Raw genomic sequence first — 23,940 nt, 5'->3', positions numbered from 1 at the left:
TCTGTTACTTTACATATTCTTATATCAAATAAATTATAAACTTATTTTTTCTAAAAAAAAAAACTTTTCCTAGAAATTGCTTATTTTTATTACAATTCTTTTGTCCACATGAAAATTTTCTTGCATACCGGTATTTGTGCAAACACAAATTTTATGCATGAATGCGAACACGTAGTTGCATGTGGACAGGAAAAAAATTTTAGTGAATATTTTGGAAAAAGTTATAATATATTTGGAAACGGGCATTATTAATTAAATATAATTTATATTATTTTGCATGTAAGAGTTCCCCACATGTAGAAGAGTGCTTAGGGAATAAAAAAAAGTGATAACCTCTCTTCGTTTTAATTATCATTTTTTACTTAATATATTTTCTTCCTGAGGTGTCTAATTTGTAAATATTTAGATGTATAATGAACGAGCTTTTATTTGTTCAGGTGTATTTGTTAAGGCGTTTATTTATATTTTTTTAATCATTTTAATTGTATTTTTTCTTGGATTATTTCAATATTTTTCTCCATTATAAAATCAAAAAAAAAACCTAAGAAGAGCAAAGAATGAATTCATTTTGCTATAGAAGAATTCCAATATTTTTTTCATTATTCTTCTCTCTTATTTTGCTTCGAATGTTGTTGTTAAAGAGCTGATCGAGCTTAATTATAATAGTATTGAAAATTAAATTCTATTTAAAAAGAAATAATGCTAAACACAGCTCAATTAAGATATGAAAATAGTAATGAACAAGTGTCAAAAGGGGAAAGCATTGCATTAAATTGGAATAGCTGGTATTTTTTTCCAGAACAAATAATAGATTTTTCTTTGGTAAGAATTCAAGATTTTCTGATGTTAGATAAGGCTCTTATGAACTCTAGAGTTGACAAAATTTATGAAAAACTTAAAGAAATCTCTTTAAAAAGGTGGAGCATACAAAATACTGGATCATATTCAATCACTGTTGTAGATGATGTAGAGCCTGGACATTATTTAATATTAATACTCAATAAAACTAAGGATTATACGAATATTAATAATTTGGTAGAAAATGGATTGGTTTCAAAACCAATCATAATAAATCAACAACCAACTAAAGACCAAAGAATTGTTATAAATTATCCAAAATCTAGTAGACCATATGGTTTCTCTGATACTATTTATGTTAACTATAGAATATTTGACGAAAAAAATGAAATTGAAGACTTACAAAATAAAGCTTCTATTCACATTTATTCTGTTAATCCATACAATCCTTCAGTAACTGAGCCTAAACAATACTTTGAAACTATAAGTAATGAAGTTTCTATAATTGGTCTTGGCTTGGAGAAATGCCCAACTTATTACAAAATAACGGCAAAAATGCTTGAATACCCATTCCATCAAGATTCTAGTCAGTATATTTGGATTCTACCAAAGAATCCATCTTCATTAAGCCTTTCAAATTCTGATTTATTTTCCATAAGGCAACTTTGTATAAGACAAAACAATAAATTTGGCATGTTTCCTACATTAATGGAATTTGCGATCCTATTGGCTATTACTATTATTAATGTTATCGGTTTGATTACGTTAGGAATCTTGATTAATAAGCTAAATAAAAGAAAGAAAAAAAATTAAATATTAAATAAAACCTTATTTAAAGTAAATAGTATAACCAAATTGTCTAAATAGTCTATTAATATAACATCTTTTATATATTGATTATTATAACGATAATATTAATATTGTATAGGCGTTAGAATCATAATTTGGATACAATGGGAATACCACTCCATCTACTAAGTAATATATTTAATATTGAAAATGAGCTCTTAAGCTTTCCCCCATTTACATAGAAATCTACCTCAATTAGTTCAGGATCAATGATTGATCTTCTTCTAATTTCAACTTCCTCAACTTCTTCAAATGAATTAGATTCTCTCAACTTCTCATCAAAATCCACGGTTTGTAATCCTTTTTCAAGAGGCTCTTGCACTTTCTCAGAGTCAACTACTTGCTCCAAACTTTCTTTATGATTTGATTTAGTTTGAGGAATTTCCAAAGGCTCAACATTTTGCTCAACTTCATCATTAGAGTTGTCCAAATGAGTATTTATTTGAACATCTACAAAAACTTTCTTAATTTCAACATCATTACTGTTTACTATTGATAAGTTACTTTCTCTTGAATAGTTAAAATTCTTTGAATTCTTTTGATTAGTTTGATCTGCATTACTATTATATGGTACTTGAGCTTGTTTTTCTACTATAACATTTCTAATATTAAATGTATTGTCCAATAAAACCTGACTATTTGTGCTTTTTTGAAAATCAAATGGATGGTATTGTAAGCTGTTAATCAAACTAGAAGATGAATTTGATAGCCTGCTTTTTCTATTAAAAGGATTTTCATTGTAAGAATCTGCTTCATTCTTAACTCTTTGAAACTTAATATTAGGATCGCCATTATTACTTAGTTGTTCCAACAAATAGTCAGCTTTGCCTATGACACGATTAAATTTCTTGGATAGAATGTCAATATTATTGTCAAAGCTAGCGTTGTAATTCCCATTAATTCTACCAATACTGTTTATTATTGTTCCACCTGCATGGTTATTTGTACATATACTATAATTACCTATTCCTGCACAAATTCCTCCCTCTCCAGATATTTTTGCTCGATTTCCTTGAATACATCCTCCAAAAAAATTCCCACCACTGTAAATTCTATGATTCAAGTTTACATTCTTTCTAGCTGACTCTATTCTATTTAATATTAATTCCTCTCTATTCATTTGGTTTATATTTCCTATACCGGCGTCAATTTGCATGCCTGGCGGCAAAAATGAGTTAAGTTGATTTCGTGTTTTGCATGTATCAAAATTATGTGTGGATGAAAAATGATCAACGCTTTGTATTATTGAGTAATTTCTTTGAATTAAATCAGTTTTTGAATGGATTTCTTGAAAACCTTCATTGTTTTTGTTTTTCACTCGATTCTTAAAATTTCTATTAACTGGAGTAGTAATAGGAGTAATTTCTGCTTCTAAAGTTAGAGGGGAATTAGTTATTTGGCATTCGTTAGTATTTGATATAGTATTTTTCCTCTTGTTACTCTCAGAAATTTGATTAATAACTACTTCTTCTTTATTAATAGCTAAAGAATTTGAAGTTGCAGAATTTAGTTTTTTATGATGAATAATATTCACATTTGTCCCAGTGCAAACTGTGAATAAATGAGAACTTTCACTATCGTTTTTCTGAGTTGAAGTGAACATTAATTCGCAATTACTCTCATTTTTTAAAATATCCTCTTCTTCCTTCACTGTATAATCGTTTAAAAAGACTTTTGGATCTTCTTTGTTTGATATGTCTGGAATTAATACGACTTCATTCCTCATTTTCTCATTCTCACACATTTTTTCCACATCTTGAGTTTGATATTTGTTGTTCTGCTCTTGTTCTTTTTTTTTTTCTTGTTCCTGTTTCTGTTCCTGATTTTGCTTCAGATCTTTTTCAAGATCCCGATCTCGCTCCAATTCATTCTCTTGTTTCTGTTCAAGTTCTTGTTCGTTTTCCTGTTCAAGATCCTGCTCTTCACTAATATAAAAGTCCTTAATTGTACTATTTCCATTAAAGACAGAACTTGGAGCCAATAAAGCTTTGGTAGATTCAATCAAATTTTCTATAATTATAAAGTCCTTGTTTCTATACTTCAAATTAATGCAAATCATTTGAACATTTTCCTCTCTTTCTATATTAATTATTCTGTTATACCCTGGATAATCGTCCGGTATACTCCCAAAAGATAAAACGTTGTTATTGCTCATAAAAATATCATTGGTGAATTCTCGCGTGAAAATAGGTTGTTTCCAGTATTCTTTTATGAAATCACTTATTGCGAAGCAAAGCTCTTTCTTTTTAATTCTCAAGTACCTACTTGAAATCCAGTAGCAAAAAACATTGTAATCATTGTATATTGGAACCAAGTAATGGCACTTCTTGTTATTCTCGTCATAATTATACTCAGATTTATTCATTGAGTAGTAATTAATTATTAATCCTTGATTACCCTTTGGAATGAAGTCATTCTCTGAAGGCATTACACGAAATAATATATATATAGTGTTTGAATCTGAGCTTCCAGACATTATCATCCTCCTCTCAATTAAGAGCCTCTCTGGAACAGTCTTAAAGTTACTCTCATCATAATTTCCCACAATTGCGTTACATAATAGCATCTTTCTAAATCACTTCCTAATATTTTTAATTCATTAAAAATAATATTTCTTTACCATTGTAATTATTACTGATTTGTACTTATTAGTACTCAGTACCTCTATTAACACCAATGACTATTGCTAGTTAAAACTTAAAAAACGTGCCAATATTTCAACAAAGGTTTACTTTATTCAGATTATTTTATATCTCCGTTTTTTATTTAATGTTAATTTTTTTTACCTTGGCTATTTTTCAATTTATTTTTTAGTTAATTATATTGTTTTGGCTCTAGAAGTCTTACTCCTTTGGCGCCAATTCGTGTGTAAAGTTTTATTATTGGCCTCTAAATAAGAGTGTTTTTGACAAATAATAGATTATAATCTTCGAATTCTCTTCACCCAAAATTGAAAATCAAGTCCTTCATCATTTCTTTAATGAAACTATACTTTTTCACCGTTATTTTCACCAATATACATTTTTTTTTTTAAAGAGATATAGATTGATCAAAATGAAATTATTTCTAAAGTTGTCTATTTAATAGTATAATCGCATGACCTCAAGTATTGACTTTTTTATATACAATAATTCAATTAAATTTTAACTCAATATGTCAAATCAAGTTATTCTAATATAATTATTTCTTTGCAAATAAAATTATGTTAAGTATTCAATTAATTCTAGCTCAACTCAAGCTCTATTTTCTAAATCCTCGTATTCTCCAATCTTTATTGTGTTTCTAGGATTTGAATTAAAGCTATACATAAATGTTCCAAATAGAGTCAAAAGTGTTCCAAAAGTGGATTGAAAAGTAACAATTTCATTGAATAATAAAATCCCTCCTATACTTTGAATGCATGACTTAAGTAAAGCAATTATATTGAAAGTTACAGAATTTGTTTTTTTAATAAGCTGAAATGTTGAAAAATTAATTAATACTGACAAAAAACCTGAAGCCGTTAAACAATTCAATACCAAACAAATTTTCACTATTCCTTGGCCAATATCGAATAACATATAAAAATATCTGATTTCACCGGTAATGATCAGAATAGGTACAAACATTATTGAAGATAGAAATAACTGATAATATAAGAGTTGAATTTGATTATTATTAACGGAATTTAGCTGTTTTTTTACTAATACACTATAGAATGATTGTAAAATTGATGAGAATACCCCGTATATTACTCCGTTCAAGTTTAATGTATTTGAATCAAATGCTCCTATCATGAATCCAGTCATTACAATGATACAGGATATTACTGTCATTATTGAAGACTTCTGTTTTAATATGATATATGAAAGAGTTAGATTAAAAATGATTGTTGTACTTCTTGCAACTTGATAAGTTGAAACTAACACATTTTTTAAGCATATATTACTTAAAGAAACCATTCCGATAAAAGACAATACTAATGGTATCATAGACTTTCCTGTTTGCCATTCAAGGTGGTCAAAATGAGAAAATTCACTTAATCCAATGCTTAATTGATTTTTATATATTTTAAGAATTTGAAAGATCGCCAAACCTACTAATTGTTGAAACCAAGAAACAAAAATTGGAAACTCAATAATTCCTGAAAAAATTTTATAGTTCAAAAATACGATTGAAATGCTCACAATCATATAGATGGCAATGGAGAGTAAAATGCTACTAATTGATTCTTCAGCTGCCGTTGTTTGAAAAGAATCTGAAAGTTGATTAGTATTTGATTTTGAATTCATTAATTCACTAACTTCTATGGCAGATTCTGTGGTGAATTCTCTACCATTATTAACATTTTCATCTTCAAAAATTAAGATCTCCCCAATATTAAATTTTTTGTTGCTTATATCATAATTTTCAGTATTATTAATCTCATAACAACTTTTTACTACTAAATCTGTTTCCGATTCACAATATTTCTGAAAATTAATCAAATAAATGTCTCCTTCTTTTTTAGGAATTGATTTTTCCAATGAAAGTTCTATCATTTTAAATCCACATTACTACTTTTTTTTCTTCTTTTAAATCTCTCAGATTTTATGTCAAATATTGCAATTTTTTCGAAATCAATCCTATCAATTTTTTACGCAAAACTCAATAAATTATTAACAAAAACTAGCATTTAAATCTGCTGAGTCCTCTTGCCATTAATTTTTTATATCAAATGACCTGTCAATTTTGACAAATAATTTATTTATGACGTGACAAATACAAACGGGCGCCAAATTCATGCAATTTTTTCACCATTTGCATGCAAGAGATAAATTTGAATAGCAGAAAAAAGTCTAATACCAAAGTTAATTATGTGTAAATATATAGCAAAATAAAAATAATAAAAAAAAGAAAAAGGAAAGAATCAAATAACAATTTTAAGAAAACACACTACAATACCACTTGCAAATTTTCAAGAAAACTGTTTAGAAACGATACTTTTCTATTTTTTAAACAACCTAAACCTCAACGTTTAAGTTAGTTTTAATACATTTGTCTTCGCATGTACACATTTTCGTTCAGAAATAGTTCATTAATAAAGCTAGATTAGGTCCTTTGATAAAGGGAATGTGGTAAAAGGATTCACTAAAGTGACATTGAACAGTTGTTGAGATTAAACAAAAATTGTAAATGTGACTGATTTAAAGTTGGTATATTAAATAATTCATCATCTGATTGAGATGGCTGATATTTAATTGAGTTCAATTTGATGAAGTCTTGGCTGGACCCAATCCATTGAATAGAGTGATTATCATCTTTACCAAAAATCCTAAACAATTTTGGGTACGACAATAAAAAGGACTTGTAATTCTTCTTTGAACTATTTCTTTTAGCTTGAATCTTTGCCTTTTGAGACATTAGAACCCCGATTTCCCTTAATTCCATTGTATGTGTTGGTTGATGAATAAGAACATTTGCAAATTCCCTCACGCACAACCAACACTCATAAGCTTGATAAGACTTTACAGAGCTCGGAATATGATCATTCACACAATTCTTCTCTTCTCCATTTTTTTTTTGAGTCGAATTTTGGCCAAGCTGCTGTTTATTTGAAACTGAAGTACATACCACTTTATTGTCAGTATCTTCTGACAAATTACATACATTACCTTCTTTTGAAGTTGTATTCACTCTTTCTTCCGACATTACCACTGATGCTGTTGATTTCATGCTTTGAGGCTGTTCCAAATCATTTTCAGAAAACTCACTCACTGTTTGGAAATGATTGCTCATTTGATTTCTTTCTAATTCATATTTTCTTAGTTGGACTATTGAAGGCAGAAACTGTTGAACAATATTTGGTAAAGGAAACTTCAAAGTAACATACAATGCAGAGTGTGAAGGAGAAGGTCTTCTTATATCAAAGAAATTGCTATGTTCTTTAATAAATCTTGAAAGCTTCTTCTGCTTAATTTGCCTTAAAGCATCCCTGGCAAAACATGAAAGTTTTGGACCAATGTTGCTTAGTGCCATCTTATTATCTGTATTAGTAAGTAAAATGGCAGCAATATCAATGCAAAGAATCCAAGACGGACTCAGAATCTTCAAAAGGTTGCTTGCTTGGGTATAGTAAGCTTCATTTCTATTCTTATCAAGGCAACTAAAACTTAGAGGTGGAACATCTCCCAGACGATAATGCTCCATACCACCGAAACTAATGCCCCCTAAACTAGTTGTATATGCAGTATTGTTTCCGTTGTAACTACTATTAGTTGTACTATTTCCACCAATACCTAAACCGTATCCATGGTGATTGCTTGCCCCTGATGAAAAATAACTCTGAATACTAGACTTTCTGTCATCTTGATAGTTGTTAAAAAACCCATCATTAATTATAGACCTCATGGATGAGGGAGTTGCTGTCGATGCATCACTCTTAACTGGAGATGTACTAAAAACGTTGTTCAGTCCTAACTGAGGATTACGCTCGAAAAACAAATTAATCTTCTCAAGGTATTTAAAATCATCAACACGATTATTGTTCTGCAAGTTATACTGCTTCTGAAAATTCTGGTAATGATTATTTGCATATGAGCTAGAGTTTAGAGTCGGATTCTGGCTGGAATTCGAGTTCAGACTAAATTGATGGCTAGGATTCAGAGTATTGGGAGGTGAAGAGAGGTGTGAAGGTTGTTGGTTACTATTTGGTAAGTTAAAAGAATCAACGCTTGACATCCAGGGCATCACCCTGTCCATGTTGAGAAAACTTTTGTAGCTATTGAGAACTCTCTCTTGGTCTCTTGGAACATTTATGCATTCAATATCTCTTTCAGAGCAATATTGCGTGTTACCTATTGGAGTGGAACACGTCTTAATTAAATGATTGCCTCCCAAATCACTTTGAATTATACCATTTTGAATAACTTGAGGTGAACTTGACGAGCCTTCATGGCGAAAATAATCATCAAGTCTATGAAGACATGAATTTTTTAATGAATTACTTGAGACGTTTTGCCACATATGACTATTAAAAATAAACAAAAAATACAGTAATCACTCTGATTCACTCTTGAATCTTAATTCTACCTCCGTACTCTGTTTCTTGAGAACGCTTTTATATATTTGAATTTCAGAGATAATAGGTCTGAAAAATGCGATTTAGCTATATTAATTAAAGGCATCCAAAAATCTGTAAATACCAAAGACAAAGTAAAAAACTTGTTCTATTACATCAAGAATATTGCAGGGAATTCTGCTAAGTAAGCACTTGATAGCAGAATCAAATTCCGAAAAGACCTTTTTTCAGCCAAAGAATTGATTCTAATACTAAGCTTGACCAAATCTTCTCTTCCAATTAATATCTTAATATCTAGTCACCCTATTATCAGCAACTGCAAAAATATCTCTAGAGAAGTAGAACCAAATTCAAACAATTTGGCTGAAAAGCACCTAAAGTTCTCAACTTCTTACTGGGTACCAATTTTGTATTGTTTTTTCACCTCAAATGCTGCCGGTATTTAAATTGCCAAGGTTGACACTAATTGACGTCGAGTGACATTTAGGCGCCAAGTTTAGGTGTAGCAATTTTTATTAATGAGGAGTTTTGCATGCAAGAGGAACCAAGGGGAAAAAATATAAAATAGAGGTAATATGAAAAAATTGTAAGAAATTTGTTGAGATTAGGGAGGGAGGAGTTTAGGAAGTTAAAGTGTTAAATTTTTTTCAGGAGCAACTTATATCCAAGGATTCGGCTCTTTTTTCGATTTTGTAAGAAATAAATGAGAGATTAGTATAACTGCAGAAAGAGTCGCAGGATGGGATAGAGTAATAGGAGGGAAGGAAGAAAAAATTACAGACTAAATGAGGGCGTAATGGTGCAAGAAGAGAGGAATTTGTTTGAGAGAGGCGAAAGTATGGATAAACTGAACCTTTTAGAAGGAAAAGGGATAATAGGTCGTTTGGAAAAGTCAGTCTGTGACGTATTAAGGGAGCTAATGAGTGGAGGCAGGAGGGGCCAAATTTATAGTTCAGCTTGTTTGGTTTCAGTGATGAATATTCTTCACAGAAATGTTAAGGAAGGCTTTCATTCAACTTTGAGAGACATTTATTACAACAACCCAAGTTTATATACAAAGCAGAGTATTTCGGATAAATACATAGCTCAAGTAACTCATCTAGTACAGACTCCTCGAGAGCTTTTGAACGTGGTTTCCACAGCTAGAGGGAGGATAAGAGGCCCTTTGATAATTCAAGGATCAGAATTTGGATGTTGTGAAAGAGAAGTTAGGTTGGATTGTATGTCCATTTTCGAGAGTATGGGGCATTCAATAAGTCCTTATTTGTTCAAAGGAATGAATGGTTTGAAGTTTAGCTACTATTCGAAAATCAAGTTTGTTTTGGTTGTTGAGAAGGATACGATTTTCCAAAGACTTTTAGAGTTTGGATTTCACAAGGAGTTTGACGATTCTTGTATATTAATTACAGCCAGGGGGTTTTCTGACCTGCCTACCAGGACTTTACTATACAAACTAAGTCAAGATCTTCCAGAAGAGACCAGGTTTTGGATTTTATGCGACTACGATTGTTTTGGACTTTCAATAGCAGCAACATATGTAATGGGTGGCAAGTCAGATACCTGGTATGATTCAAGTTTTAGCATCCCAAAGCTTTTACCAATTAGGGTTCCTCCAATTTCAAAGCTGATAGAAAGCGGGCTTATAACTACAGATAATGTTTTTAATATGACTAAAGATGAAGTTTCTAGAATAATTAATACCAGAAACAGATTAATGGGCTCAAAGGAAATTTCACAAAAATCTAAGTCTGAGTGGAATTTAATTTGCGAGCAGATGCAACAGGATGAAAAGAGATTTGAAATTGACTGCATTGTGGATATTGAAAAATGGCTAATAAGGGTTATCCGGTCAAAATTATCGGAATAAGCAGGCCGACTTTTGCTAAGCTTGAAAAATTGTTATAACAAGAACTAATGAATTGGCTGAATGCCTTAATCTTTGAAAGTTTAATAGTTTTGTTTAATTTTAGTTCAATTTTTATTTCAATTAATTCGAATTTTCTTTATATTCAGACTTGACTTATCCTTGTTGGCATTGATTCTATAGTGTAAGCAAGCCTGGAGACTTTATGGGAAATTAGAGGAAATGTCATTGAAAGCATCCCTTTTCAATTAGACTTCAAACAAACATAAATCTCACATTAAAATTTAGATACTTGATAGACTTTCCTAGTTCAAAATATATTTGATTACAACCTATTGCGCAGTTTCCCAAAATATATTATCGAATTTCTTGGTGGGAAAATGGCGCCAATACTTGGCAAGGTCAAGCAGTGAAAATTTAGGTAAGAGAATTATATGGGGTAAGGAGAAGGAAAAAGGAGGAAGAAATTTGCGAATTAGTTGAAGATGAGGCTAACAAATGAGGAAACAGAGGAATTCCAAAAGTCATTTGCTCCAGTTTCTTATGGCCATCTTTCTCGTCAGCTGGTAGAACATAGTTATAGCGAGTTTCTGGATTTGTTAGGACGCTGTACGAGTGACCCAAATGTGCAAGAGGAGGCAAAAACTTGTCTATGGGAGTATTCTGCAGAGATTAGGGAGATTTTTCTGAGAATGTTGGCAATTGGAAGTTTAAGTAGAATAGTGGAGGATATTAACCGTGCAATACAACTTAGGGAGACTTTGGTATCAATGAGGTTTAAACAGAGAAAGCTTGCCTTTGATTTTTACCCTGCGCTAACAATGGTAGGCACTCCGAGCCCAAATGTAACGGCTGCGATGGATATGATATTGCTTAAGGATTTTTCTCAAATGCCAAATTTACTGGAGGAGTTAGTGACACAACATGGAGAGCCAGTTATTGTGCCAAAAATGAGTGAGATACAAGAGAAGCTAATTGAAAAGCAGCTTAGGGATGAATTCTTTATTATGTATGCAAAATCTGGAATTTGTAAGTCAAGAATGATTCATTTTGATGTAGTAAAGGGAAGAATAATGTTAGAAAAGAAGTCTAGATTCTCATTGACTTTAATTTCTGATTTGAAGCAGTGGCAAGTAATTGATGCTAAAATAACAATACCTGAGATTTTGAGTTTGTATACTGTGACTAAAGAACAGAATTCCTCTTTTAAAGAGATCCTGGAAGCACAAATTTACTATATGTTTAATTGTAAAGGAGATCAAGGTATTGAGCCAGTTCAGGATACGGTAAAAGTACAAGGGAAGAATTCTGAGGAAGATGATTTGGATAATATTAATTCAGAGAAAGGGGAGGTTGAGAGATTTACAAGAGTGAAAGATTATGAACAAAAAGTTGATGTTTTAGGGGAGTTGTACAAGACTTCAAATGTTATTACAGGAGAAGTAATCCTGGAAATGTTTTTAGAGCAGTCTATTTTGAGTATTAAAGAGCGAGGTATTGCAGGTATTTACCATTCTGAAAGAAGTGAATATAAATATAACAATGAAACTTACAAGTACATTGATATTTATTTATATAAGAATGTGGATATAACAAATTTGACAAATTTTGAAAATAGCAAAGGTAATTTTGACTTTTCAAGATATTCTTTGACTGGTAACGGTTTAAGTAATTCCAATTTAGGCCAAGCAGCTGCTTTTAATAGTATATTATATAATAGAGATGGCGCAAACATAATATTGAGGTTTCTAATGATTCCAAATGGGGATATTAGGTGTATTTTATGGCCATTTTCCCTTTTGTTTCAACATAAAAGTGAGTTATCAGATGATGTTAACTCAGTACTTGATATAATAGGCGAGAATGAAAGCTGGAAGTACTTATGTAATTGGGAAAAGACTAATCATAATAATATATTAGACCTTTCAAAAGTTTTGAATCATGTTTCAAATGTTTTTAGATGCTATTTACTGGAATTATATTCATTAAAGCTACAAAAGTATTTGGATAAGAATGCAATAATAGAAAAAGATGAATACTCACTCACTTTACGTCTTTTGGACCATAGTGAGTATATTGTTAGTATGGATATATTTACAGGATCTCTAGTAATTAGAGATTCATGCTTGGGCAGTAATTCAATTTGGAAAAACTATCCAAGTTATTATGAGAACTTACAAAAAGCACTACAGAGTAACACAAACTCATTATTTCAATTATTACCATATTTGCTGAAATTGACTAAATTCCAAATTGTTAGAAATGAATTTTCATTAAATTGTGGCTGGAGACCAATATGTAATGTCCCCACACCTATACAAGAATCCATTCTAGTAGAGAGAAAGTTAAATATGACAGAGTTTCCTGAAATAAAGGACGAGAAAGGAAGTGAGAACAATAATAAGGGAATAATAAACAACTTTGAAAGGATTATAAGTAACGTGGCAAAGAATGGGTCCAGTGTTATTATTAATACAGTGATCGACAATATTTTAACAATGACGAATTGTATGGTAAATCCCAGACAAAAAGCTCCTTATACAAATATATCAAGAGAGTCAAAGGAGTTTGACTATTTTTTCTACCCCAAGAACCTTCCAGATAACTCCAGAGTGATTTATATCCAATTAGATACAGAATCATGTGAGATCCAAACATTTAAGGTATTTTTTACAAAGAATTGTCGTTACACTGAAGATATTGATAAAGAGCTTTCTTTGAATAACGAAATTTATAGAATACTAGGCAGCCATAACTTTGAAAACAACAACAAAAATGACTATCACAGAGGAAAAGTAATTCTCGCTGAATTTGACATTAATTTGAGCCCCTCCCCTTTGAAAGATGATAACTTAATAATACCAGACGCCAAATACACGTATGGCGGCAAAATTCCCAAGTTACATGCACCGGGCTTGCAAGTGAGAAGTCAGTTGCATGTAGATGAGAGTGATACAGGGTGTGTGCTAAACTATGTGGGGTTTGATGAAATTGTTATGAAGAAAAGTCTTAGTGAAGTTTTTGAGTTTTATTCAGGGAGTTTTGAAACAAAGCATTGCGAGATTTTAGAGTTTCTTGAATTATTGCAGGAGTCAGTTGGTGACTATTATTTTCCATTCAAATTATATTCGAGGTTGGACAGAAGCGGTCAGTTTGAGCTTAGTAAACCCAGCTTTTGCATGGGTATTAAGGAATACAACTTATTTTTCCAACCCTTTAAAGATTTTGAAAGAGAAAAGTTTTTGTTTAGATTAAAGGAAGGAGGACTTTGTTCCGAAAGAATTCAGTTCAAGATACAAGTCTGTAAAATTGGGGCAGGAAAGTTCCCTATTTTGAACAGATCAAACGACTATTCTGGAGTTCAGAACCAAGGAAATTTTTTTTATAGGTTTATCTTAGAAACTAATCAAGATAGAGGTAATTTGACCTTGTTTACTAATGGTGAAATTCCTGTTCCATTGATATGCAGCTTGAATAGCGAGAATGAGGCCTTATTGTTTGATGAGAATTACAAGATGGAATTTTCTGTTTGTGACGAGGAATGTAAATCTAAGCTGAATATACCAAAAGAATGGGGATTAATTAATACAATTTCTTTAGTTATGAGTAATAATGCTTTAATTCAAGAAGGGTTTACTAGTATTTTTATTGATTATTGGTATCGTATTTTAAAATTTTTGCATAAGTCACTCGAGACTATATATATGGCATATTATTCTAAGCCTAATTATTCACAAAATGTTGGTAGTGAAATGGTCTCGAGAAGAGATTTTCTGATTAAGAGGATATTACCGTGGGAAATTGAGTTAAAAGTTTTTCCGTGGTCACTTTTATTTGGTGATTCTTTAAGTAATATGTTGTTTCATAAGCTAAATTATAAAGGAGGGTTGATTAAGATACAGTTGGTTAGTTCATCAATAGAAGGTGACAGAGTTAATCAAGTAGATAACGAAGCTCTATCAAACATAGATAAGGAGACCTCTCAAGGATTTAATGTGATTGATTTTATGGTGGGAGGGACGAGAACAGGAACAGGAACAGGAACAGGAACAGCTTCTGACTCTATTTGCGGAGGCAATATGAGTGATATTAATATTGAATTGGCTAGTAGTAGTAACAACGGTATTAGTGCTAACTTTAAGGATAGCCATAATGGCTTGCAAAGAAGTGAGTTTGTAGTGGTGGATATAGTAGACAAATTGCTCACAAAGTCTCACATTGAGATGTATAAAAACGATCTGAGAAATGCACTTTCTACTGTTGGTTTTGGTGTTGAAGGTAGAAATATTCTATGTAAAGCATTTTGGAGGATGTTGAGATCTTATGAAATCTCAATTTCAGTTTCTTTAATTGAATCTAAATCATATCCAGATATTCAAGAAATACTTCAGAAAGATATTCATGGTTTTTACGATTCATTAAACACATTATCTTTAAAAAGAATCGATGAAATTGGAAAGTTTCTGTTATCTTTTGGGTTAAGAAAAGTTGGAATGCATATCATTTTCTTATTTGAGATTGATCCAGAGGTGCATTATAAGTTAAGAATTACTTTATTTGACGTCCAAAATATCCAAGTTGGGGGTAATACAACTCAGCAGTCAGTTGAGGTTATTAATCATACTAAAAGACTACTTGTTGAATTTATCCGTGTTGTCTCCTGTCAGATTATTGATTTTGAGACTTTAAGCCAAAATGATATGTCATTGTTATCAATTTATGATTTAAACAACTTTAAGAGACTTGAGCATATTAAGAGGAATATTTCCAATTATCAATCAACTTTTAATTCTGAGGGAGAGATATATTACTATCCAGGCTACTTTTTTCAAAGGATAATATGTTCTTTGTCACAATTCTTTACTTCATCATTTTACGTTTCAATTGCATCAGGAGTAACTCAGAGGAAGCTGAATAATATGATGGCTTATTTAGCAAATAACAATGGTGATTGTAGTGGTAATGGTGGCTCAATTTCTCAGCTAAAACAACCCATACTAAATTGGTTAGGAGGAAATATTGACGATAGTAATACCGGTAATAACAAGGGAGGTGCTAATACTAGTATTAAAAACAAGATCAAATTTTCAAAGTTTGATACTTTTCCAATTAAGCAACCTATTATAGAGTTTACTTGGTTTTATAATAAAATAGCATCTTTTGATGTGGATAGAAAACATATTTTGAGTTTTAATAAAAAATGGGAAAAGCCTTCAAAATACCATAAAATCCCAAACTTCATTAACTTCAGACTACCCTCCACTAGAAGCAAAGGTGATGACAAATTTGTCAATTCTGATTCAAATTCAAACCCAAATTCAAATAATATGGAGATAAAAAAGGATTTTACAAAAGAATCTAACACCAAAGACTTGGCATTTGAAAATGTTAATAAAGCTTATTCTAGTGTTAATTGTGGATTAAGAGATGAAGTTATTACCAGAGAAGGTAAAAGAGAAGAGATAGGAGGTAAGCTTTTAAAGCAATTGGATAATAATGATGGAAATATGACTGAAATTTTCAATTGGCCTTTGGAGTACGATGTTCCATTTTTCATTACAACTAATTTAAGCAGTAATGAAGTAAATATGATGACTGGCGGTTATTATATGACAAATAATTTTAAGAAGGAAAATAAGAGGAGCTTTTCTGACTTAGAAGAAAAAGACAGTTCTAGTTCCAGTTTTGATTCAAGTTCTGGTGGATTTATTGCCAATAATCGAGACTTGGATGATATTAGTTATATAAAGAGGAAAAAACTTGGAATTGATGATTTTCAACAAATCTCCAAAGTTGAGAGTTTTGATTCAATTTCAATTCTGCATAAAACTGAACGAGAATCGATAGAAAGTAACGTGAACACTATTACAGACATTAGAGAAGGTAATTTAGATAATGGACAAGAATTATCATCAATGTCTTATCCAGTTTTTCCCCTTGTATGCTTTCCAGATTTTGTAAGAAGTGGTACCAACAAGGAAAATTTAATGGTTATGGATATGTCATATAGTTTGGAGCTTTTTACAAGTCCAATATCAAGTGAGTTTGATATATTGGGTCAAATTTTGCAATATTTTGGAAGCTTAAGTCAATCACGTACATTGGTTAGAATTGTTACGATAGCTTTATGTTCTTCTTTAATGGTAATACGTGATATTTCTATATTATTAAAGTATCCACTATTGTCAATACAAGGTAAATTACCAATATATATTGATTTAATTTGCCAATATGATGATTTATTGGTTCCAATAGAAAAGGAAGAGAAAACTTACTTTTTAAGAGGATTGTTGTATAGGATTTGGAGATACAATAAGAGTAGAGAAATAACAAATGATTCAAATTTAATAATTGATGATCAACTTAATAGTAACTTAAATAAAGAGGACACTAAGGGACCATGTTATGTTGATATATATGTAACAGTAAGAAGTATTCCAGTAAAGTCTATAGAAGATGTTGAAATTAATGGATGCAAAGCAAGTCAGATATTTAAGTCTTTAATACAGCAAAATATGTCTCACATGTCAATTTTGTCAATAATATTAGATAGACTATTTAACTCTCCATTTGAAGAATTACAAAATTTAAATTCAACTAATGCATTACAGCAGTTGGATTCTTCTAATTTAAGAGGAGTCGGTTCCAATAAACATCCAAGCAAGAGTACAAGTAATTTGAATATGAGCGCTGCAATTGGAATGAGTATGAATCATCATCATCAGCAGCAGCAGCAACAACAACAACAACAGCCGGTCTTGGAGAATACTGTTGGTAATCAAATGAGTTATTTATCGTCAACTTCTACATCAGCTTTGCCTTTGACTAATTCCCCACTTTCTTCTCCCGTATTTAGCTCTAATAATGTAATGAGCAGTACAAATTTCCCCCGAAACGTTAATAATCAAAGCCAGAATATGAATTCAATGGTTAGTTTTTCTAAAAATCATAATCAAGTTAGGGGTGGGCAAAACTATAAGAGTAATTCAACTGGTCAAATTTCTGTTAGTAATCTGGTTAATGATAACATTAACTATCTCACAGTGCCTTCTGCAAAGCAAATTCCCTATTCCTATAACAACAGTAACAACAATAGCAGCAGCAACAATAGTAGCAGTAGTAGTAGCTCTGCTAGTTTGGGAGGAGGTCAAATGCAACACCACCAGCACCATCAGTACCAACAACAAAATCAGCAACGCCAGCAAAATTTACTTCAGCTTCAACAACACCAGTCAATACAACAGCTTCATCAGCAACAGCAACAGCAAGAGCAGCATCAACAACAACATCAACAGCAACAACATCAACAACACCTCTACAACCAAAGACACCAAAACCAACGTGTATTAGGCTCCCAGCATATACAGAATCAAATGCAACACCAAAATCAGCATCAGCATAATCAACAACATCAGCAACAACAATATCATCATAATCAACAGCAGCAGCAATTCCAACATCAGAATTATGGCCAAAGTCAACTTCAACAACAACAATTATATCATCAACAGCAACAAAATCACCACCATCAACAACAACAGCAACAACTTCAACAACATCAATTACTTCAGCAACGTAGTCAAAGTCAAAACCATCCTCAACAGCAATATCGTCAAATTTATACTCAAAATAATCCCTCCCGTGTTTCTCAAAGTAATCATTTTCAGTATTCAAGCCATCAAAGTAGGCAATATCAACAAAACAATGCTAATGAAATGATTGTGAATCCTGGATATAACAAAAATCAAGAATTTAGTAGCTTTGGTGGTGGCGTAGAAGGAGGAGGCGCAGTAGGAGTAGTAGGAGGCACTAGTGGTCACAGCAATGGTATAGGGCATTCACAACATCTTTATTCCGGGAATAATGGTAGTTTTGAAATTGGAAATGGAGGTATTGGCGTGGGAAATAACACTTACTCTTCTTCCAACATTCACAACCAACACTACCAATACTCAAAGCAGCAGCAACAACAACAACAACTCTACAACCAAAGACAACAGAATCAACATAATCAAAATCAATATCAACAACAAAGATACTCCCAAAATCAAAATGTACTACATTACAATACAAGCAATGTTAATATTCGACCAAGCCATATTATTAGTGGAGTTAGTAATAATCTTGTTGGAATTGGAGGAACAGGAGGTGTACAGACTGCACCATCTGGAAACTTACAAGGTGGAAGTTTAGCAGGAAGAATCCAAACAACAGGAGGAAGAAGAAATCCAACTATAGTTGATAATAATCATGATCAATACCGCACACAGGCGCCAGCAGAAATGGCGCCGGCGGGTCAGACTGGTTATATGATGCAAAATTTTCAAGGACAAAAGGGAGGAATGATGAATAATGTCTATAATGGAGAAGTTAGTAGTGGTACTGCTGGCCAATATTATGGAAGCCAATATCATCATATCTCGGGCCATAATCAGATCAATATGGGAGGGGGATTAGGAAATGGAGTACCAGGATTAGGATATAGAGGTGGAATTGATATACAGGATCAACAAAATCAGCAGGGCCAAATGCATCAAGGAGGAAGCAATGTTTCTGAAATGAGGCGATTGGATTATAATTATGGGAATTATACTCAGTAGCTAGATTGAGCTGGAAAGATATGGAGTTACAAGGTTCAGAGAGAAAAAAAAGGATTAAAATGGTTAATTTTAAACTTCAATTAATATGTTTTCAAGGAAGAATAGTAAAAAGGGAATCATGTATATTTATATACATTACTTATATTATGGAAGAATTAGAAGAAAGAAATGGGTAGTATGCTTTGTTAAAGTATTTAATGAGGAAAGGAGGTAAGATACGGTATATATTAATACAAGATTTGCTTGCACACACAGAAAATTAAAATAATGTTTCAATTAAATTAATATACCAAATACAAATAATAGTAATAATAATAATAATAATGTGGCATCGTATTATATTATGGAGAAAGTGGATAATACTACTATTAATTATTGCATGTATTAATATGATTAAGTTATCAAATGGATTGAGAAATAATATATTCGGATCATTAAATCCTCAGCAGTTATTGGAAGGTGGTGGATTAATAGTTAATGGTCAGAATCTGGTTAATGCTGCTAACTTATTGATAACATCTACAACTACTCAAGCTACTACTATTACTAGTACAATAAATCCACCTCAGAATATTGCAAACGTTGCAACTCCAGGAAATTCATTTTTGAATGAACTTTTTAAAAAGCCATCATTGGAGCTATTGAATAAGGATATTAAGGAAATAATGCAAAAAGAATCTTCGGGTAAAAATTTTGGAACTTGTTTATTTACAAGTAACCCATATATAGATCTTGGATTTAGAGATGTAGATTACACAAAATGTACTAAATTCTTGTTATCTATGGAAACATGGCTGGATGATAATGCAATAAATACATTGATTCAAGAACAACTAGTAAAATATGGACTATCAAATCCCTCTAAAAAAAAGTTGAAAGTTCCATCTTTGGAAGTTTTATTCAAGGAGACTTTTCTCCAAGTTTGTGTTACTTTTTTTATTGGGCTTGTAAATTCTGGTTTATTAGAAATTAACAATAAGACTTGTACCGGTACTAATTGTCATGATCAACTTAATTCAGTATGTGCAACAGTTTCAGATACTTACGGAAAATCTGCATCAGTACTTGGTAGCACGGTTGTAAATGAAGTAGTAAAAAGTATTTGTCAGGAATCCAGAAGACAAATTTTTGCCAAATATCCAACTTTAATAGCTTGTCCCGCTGATATAAGATCCGATAATACTGCCGTAGAAGCTTCTGAGCCTATTCCTACGTGACCTGTTTGGCCTTTATATATATATAACTAATTGGCAACATTTAAATGTACTCAAAACTTCAGCTTTTATAGAATTTAAAATGCAAAGTTTTTCAGAACAAGAACTTAAGACTAACAGATTCATGTATTTATTTATACATTTAAATTATAATTTAATAAAAACCAAACATTAGTTTGATTTTTTTTTAATAAATTAAAAAAAAGATTAGAATAAATTTGCTATTTATATGATTTAAATTTTTTGATAATAAATAATAAGCTTAAAAAAGTTGTCTTTTATAAATTCTTGTTGTTTTTCTTTAAAATCAATTAGAATAAAATAATTCCCATAACTACATATAGATGTAATGAATTTGCAGTTACTATTATTATATGAATCATTACTGGAACCCAATTTAATAATTTTATCCTGATCATCAAAAGTTTCTGGAAAAAGACGTAACTTAAAATTATTACATTTTTCCTTTATTTCTAATAATATTAAAAGTCTAAAATGCTCATCTGGAAAGTCAGCTCTTGATGAATTCAAATGATTTACTTGAATTATACCATTTTTTGAATTATAATACTTATTACTTGTAGCAGGAGCCAATTTTAATTTTGAATTTTTCATTAAACTAATGTAATACCTTTCAGTGAAATTATAATGTAGAATTTTACCATTAATCTCTGTGAAATTATAATTACTATTTATAGGATACATTACCTTTTGAAAATAAGAATCTAATAAATTAATTCCTATCTCAATATTACTATATATATTTAATGTATAATTAAAACTTTTACTGCTTTGATATTGAGTAATAATTAATATAAAATCTTTATTTTCTTGTAAATCAAAATGTTCATATTCTCTAAGTAATTGAAAAATATTTGTTTTGAATGTGATCACATTACCGTTACTATAAACCCCTTGCATAATTGGTAATCTTTCTTGGGTTACTATTCGATTTCTACCTCTAAATATACTTATTGACATAAATGGAACATTATTAATATCTGATTTAGTGGAATTATGGTCAAATTCATGATCTCCCAAATAATCAATATGTCTATTCAATACAATCCAGATATCTCCTATACAATTAGAACTTTCAGGATCAATAACATCAGATTTTTTCCACATTCTACCAAATAAGTTAGTTTTTGAATAGTCTTGAATGTATTCGCTTCGATTTGAATCAAAATGTAACTTGAATCCCTTAGAATTACTAATATTAAATTTGTTATTAGAATTTAATTGATTAAAATCTTGACAAATGAATTCTTTTTGATTGAATATATTCTCAGTATCCATTTTTAGTTTACTTAATAACTTACAATTGATAGATAACTTATACTGAGGATAAAAGTAGACAAGATGTAAATCATCTTTTAGTATTGAATTATGTGAGCATGGTATCCATTTACCATGAACTTTTTTAAAATGTTTTGATACCTTTTCAGGATCCCAAGCTAAATATATATGTGAAAACCACTTTAATATATCACTCCATTCAATCCAAAAGATTCCATTATCATGATTAATATTGTAACCAAAATGATTTCCCAGTAATTCTTCAAGTTCACTATTCCATATTTCTTTATCATATTTTGAGAATTTTCCTTTCCAACTAATTTTTCCCCATGGATTTCTTAATAAGAGTAATCTTCTAATAGAATCATTCTCTTGATTGACTAATTCTACAATTCTTAAAACTTGATATGCATGCTTAGTAACTAATCCAGTCTTTTTACATATCTCCTCCTTTGTGATATACTTATTTTCTGATTGGCTATTATCGAATTCATTGACAAATCTATTAAATGATTTATCTTGAGCACATTCATACCTAGTAGCATTTACTCTCGCATGATGATCAACATTTGAGTTAATTTCATTAGTACCTAAAGCCATTAAGCAATATCCATTTTGTATTGGCTTTTTTATACGATTCCACAAATTTAGAAAATAAATCTTTTTTTTTTCATAATTTGATTTAATAGAAATAGTCTCAGGTATCCATCCTGTTAAATAATATAAATCTATTGATGGATTACTTTCAATAGAATCATATCTATTTGCCATGACTTTTAAATACGCTTTTTCAATTAACGTTATACCATAATATTTATTACTATCAAAATGAGATAATAAACAATTATTTCCAGAATCAATAGGAATTAAACTATCCACAAAAATATTTCTCCAAATGCCATTAATTAATAACTTACATCTATAAAGACATAATACATCATCCAATTCATTAATATTATTATTATTGTCATTATAGTGAATAGTTGAATAATCATCAGTATTATTATGAATGTGATGAGTTTGGTTCTTAATTGAGAATCTTATTGGACTTATTAGACTTGATAATAAATTTGAATCAAATTTCTTCTCATGCTCTAGCAATAAAGATAATACAACTATAAATGAACAATCTCCAGTAAATCCTTGTATTATATTACTTGAAGTAAAGTACATAAAATGATTATTTGGAAATAATTCCACACTACTATTTAACTTCTTCCATCTGACTACCATTTTTTTCTGTTTTTTTGACAAAATCAAACTTTTCACCATTTGTTCCACTATTAGTATATATTGTTCCTTCAAACAAATATTAGTAGATTTATCAATTATATCCTCCTGAAATGATAATTGCTGATTATATAATAACATTAATAACAAAAATTGTACTTGATTATTATTTAACTTCGTTAACTTTGTAAGCTTTGTTCCTGATTTTTTATTAATTAAAAGTGGAGGTAAAAAACAAGAATCATTAATGAAGGATGACTCTATAAATATTTGATAATTTATTTGATCTTGATCACTTCCTTTCAACTTCATCATACTCTTGTACTTTTCCATCACCATCTTTTTAAGTTCAAATAAGTGGTCAATCTCAACATTCACGTTTTCCACAGAGCTTAATGGGCTTACTGTTTTTCTTTTAAATAACTTTGATATTAACATACTTCCAAACTTTTTGATTTAATAACACTTGAAATATTTATATTTGTGATATAATTAAATTAAATATTATTCCTTTGTTTTCATTAGCATATTTTTTTCTTTATTATATTCAATTTACTTTCTTTTCCTATATTAATTAGTATTTTAAACTTGCTGAATATTATCACTTATTCAAGTTTATTTACTCCATTTAAAAACTTTATTAATTATATTAAAAATAATAATTAATTCTTACAGATTAAATTTTGCCAATTGACATTATTTATTTGAAAAAAAACAATTATTTTAATAAAAAGAAAAAAATGAATAAATAAAAATAAAATTTGCCACGTAAGTTATTTTTACATGCAATCTTTACTTGCAATATACCGGTGTTTGTTTATTAATACACGTAATTATAATATAATTTGTGTGGATTAATTATACTATAATAATTTTAAAATAAAATTAATAATTGCAGTGTATATTCGCAAATATATATTGCAATTATTATTATTATTGATAAACAAAAATTTATTTTCAACTATTCAAGTTAAGAATTTTCTCTTTTTTTTTATTCCCCAAAGTCCCACTGTCAAAAATGTCAATTTCTACCATTGCACACATCCC

The 23,940-nt window shown here is 30.4% G+C and overlaps 8 protein-coding genes across 8 annotated transcripts; 4 read left to right on the top strand and 4 right to left on the bottom strand.

Annotated features, from left to right (window-relative positions):
- Positions 1-699: 699 nt before the first annotated feature.
- ELE39_003199 (uncharacterized protein) lies at positions 700-1,611 on the top strand (the record flags this gene model as incomplete). The annotated part of the gene is made up of 1 exon (XM_067346541.1): positions 700-1,611. The coding sequence occupies one exon, from the start codon at positions 700-702 to the stop codon at positions 1,609-1,611; it is 912 nt and encodes a 303-aa protein (XP_067199779.1).
- Positions 1,612-1,735: 124 nt separating this feature from the next.
- Positions 1,736-4,213, bottom strand: ELE39_003198 (uncharacterized protein; the record flags this gene model as incomplete). Its single annotated transcript, XM_067346540.1, has 1 exon — positions 1,736-4,213. One exon carries the CDS (start codon positions 4,211-4,213, stop codon positions 1,736-1,738), a length of 2,478 nt encoding a protein of 825 aa, XP_067199778.1.
- Positions 4,214-4,880: 667 nt separating this feature from the next.
- ELE39_003197 (DP-fucose transporter with 9 transmembrane domains) lies at positions 4,881-6,167 on the bottom strand (the record flags this gene model as incomplete). The annotated part of the gene is made up of 1 exon (XM_067346539.1): positions 4,881-6,167. The coding sequence occupies one exon, from the start codon at positions 6,165-6,167 to the stop codon at positions 4,881-4,883; it is 1,287 nt and encodes a 428-aa protein (XP_067199777.1).
- Positions 6,168-6,756: 589 nt separating this feature from the next.
- ELE39_003196 (uncharacterized protein) lies at positions 6,757-8,631 on the bottom strand (the record flags this gene model as incomplete). Its single annotated transcript, XM_067346538.1, has 1 exon — positions 6,757-8,631. One exon carries the CDS (start codon positions 8,629-8,631, stop codon positions 6,757-6,759), a length of 1,875 nt encoding a protein of 624 aa, XP_067199776.1.
- Positions 8,632-9,482: 851 nt separating this feature from the next.
- ELE39_003195 (topoisomerase VIA nuclease subunit) lies at positions 9,483-10,553 on the top strand (the record flags this gene model as incomplete). Its single annotated transcript, XM_067346537.1, has 1 exon — positions 9,483-10,553. One exon carries the CDS (start codon positions 9,483-9,485, stop codon positions 10,551-10,553), a length of 1,071 nt encoding a protein of 356 aa, XP_067199775.1.
- Positions 10,554-11,035: 482 nt separating this feature from the next.
- ELE39_003194 (uncharacterized protein) lies at positions 11,036-19,150 on the top strand (the record flags this gene model as incomplete). The annotated part of the gene is made up of 1 exon (XM_067346536.1): positions 11,036-19,150. One exon carries the CDS (start codon positions 11,036-11,038, stop codon positions 19,148-19,150), a length of 8,115 nt encoding a protein of 2,704 aa, XP_067199774.1.
- A 323-nt stretch (positions 19,151-19,473) lies between these two features.
- ELE39_003193 (uncharacterized protein) lies at positions 19,474-20,367 on the top strand (the record flags this gene model as incomplete). Its single annotated transcript, XM_067346535.1, has 1 exon — positions 19,474-20,367. One exon carries the CDS (start codon positions 19,474-19,476, stop codon positions 20,365-20,367), a length of 894 nt encoding a protein of 297 aa, XP_067199773.1.
- Positions 20,368-20,598: 231 nt separating this feature from the next.
- Positions 20,599-23,331, bottom strand: ELE39_003192 (calpain family cysteine protease domain-containing; the record flags this gene model as incomplete). Its single annotated transcript, XM_067346534.1, has 1 exon — positions 20,599-23,331. One exon carries the CDS (start codon positions 23,329-23,331, stop codon positions 20,599-20,601), a length of 2,733 nt encoding a protein of 910 aa, XP_067199772.1.
- Between the last annotated feature and the right edge of the window lie 609 nt (positions 23,332-23,940).

This window comes from Cryptosporidium sp. chipmunk genotype I (genome assembly GCF_004936735.1).
Source record: "Cryptosporidium sp. chipmunk genotype I strain 37763 chromosome Unknown contig_5, whole genome shotgun sequence".
In the NCBI taxonomy this organism is placed as follows: domain Eukaryota; phylum Apicomplexa; class Conoidasida; order Eucoccidiorida; family Cryptosporidiidae; genus Cryptosporidium; species Cryptosporidium sp. chipmunk genotype I.
Note: the sequence above shows the minus strand (reverse complement) of the source record. Positions and strands in the feature narration are given on the sequence as shown.